At 42.1% G+C, this 904-nt stretch overlaps 1 protein-coding gene across 1 annotated transcript in view; it reads right to left on the bottom strand.

Moving 5' to 3' along the window:
• The window catches only part of arnt2 (aryl-hydrocarbon receptor nuclear translocator 2), a 77,514-nt gene that overhangs the window by 72,362 nt on the left and 4,248 nt on the right, over window positions 1–904 (bottom strand). The window contains exon 3 of the mRNA XM_019859949.1: window positions 725–810. Within this exon, the coding sequence (XP_019715508.1) occupies window positions 725–810 (86 nt within the window). The remainder of the gene's footprint in view (window positions 1–724; window positions 811–904) is intronic.

Genomic DNA, 904 nt, shown 5'->3' with positions numbered 1-904 from the left:
GGAAGTTGTGATTAGTCATACAATCTCATTCGACCTCAGTGAACTACTCATTCATTTTATTGGTCCATGTTTTTCCCGCGATGGAAAAAAATAATAATTAAAAAGACGCTTCATATTACACGCCGCTGTGTTGAAAGTGTGGAAGAAAAGTAGCGGCTTGTAATACGGAATTTACGGTAATTACTTTCTTAAAATTGGGGAAAGGGACATCCAATCATAAGTGTTCATTCTTGATGCCTATTAATTAGATTTTTAAGGCCAATGAGGAACAGGATTACGAAGGGCTGCCTACTTTCTGCTCGGCGAGGTGCAAGCTGAGAACCAGGCCTACGACAGATCAAGTATGAGATGGGATACACGAGGAGTTCCTGAAACACTACTGTTGTTATAGCAAACACCCATTATGTCACATGGAGAAGAAAGCAATGCAAAAATAAGCTTGCAAACAAAGATATTAGATGTTTGCATTGTATTGTTGGAGAATTAGCTATTAGCAAGAAATACTTTCAAAACATTTGCCACATTCAAACATTTCAGATATGGAAACCATGCATGCACGTTATTGCAGATTGCTGCTTTGATCCAAGTTTGGATCGGTGAGCAGTGCAAAGACCACAGCTGCTTTTGATTGGACGGGGTCACAGTCTCTCTCTGGGTGTCAGTCATGCAGTGGGGTGAAGCATGGGGCAAGAGGGGACACAGAGTGGAGGGAGTATTTGTTTACCTGCAGGGGGCCATGCTTTGATATAGCCAGTGCAATGAACCACAGAGTACTGAGCCTCCCCTTCTTTTGATGGTCCGAGGCCATTCCTGTCAGTCGAAAACAAACCACAGCACGTCAAGAACCGACACAAGTCTGGAGCTATGACATTTTAACATTTCTGAAATTACTGTTTATGTGCTT

This window comes from Hippocampus comes, unplaced genomic scaffold, assembly GCF_001891065.2.
Source record: "Hippocampus comes isolate QL1 unplaced genomic scaffold, H_comes_QL1_v1.1 scaffold75, whole genome shotgun sequence".
Classification (NCBI taxonomy): Eukaryota; Metazoa; Chordata; class Actinopteri; order Syngnathiformes; family Syngnathidae; genus Hippocampus; species Hippocampus comes.
Note: the sequence above shows the minus strand (reverse complement) of the source record. Positions and strands in the feature narration are given on the sequence as shown.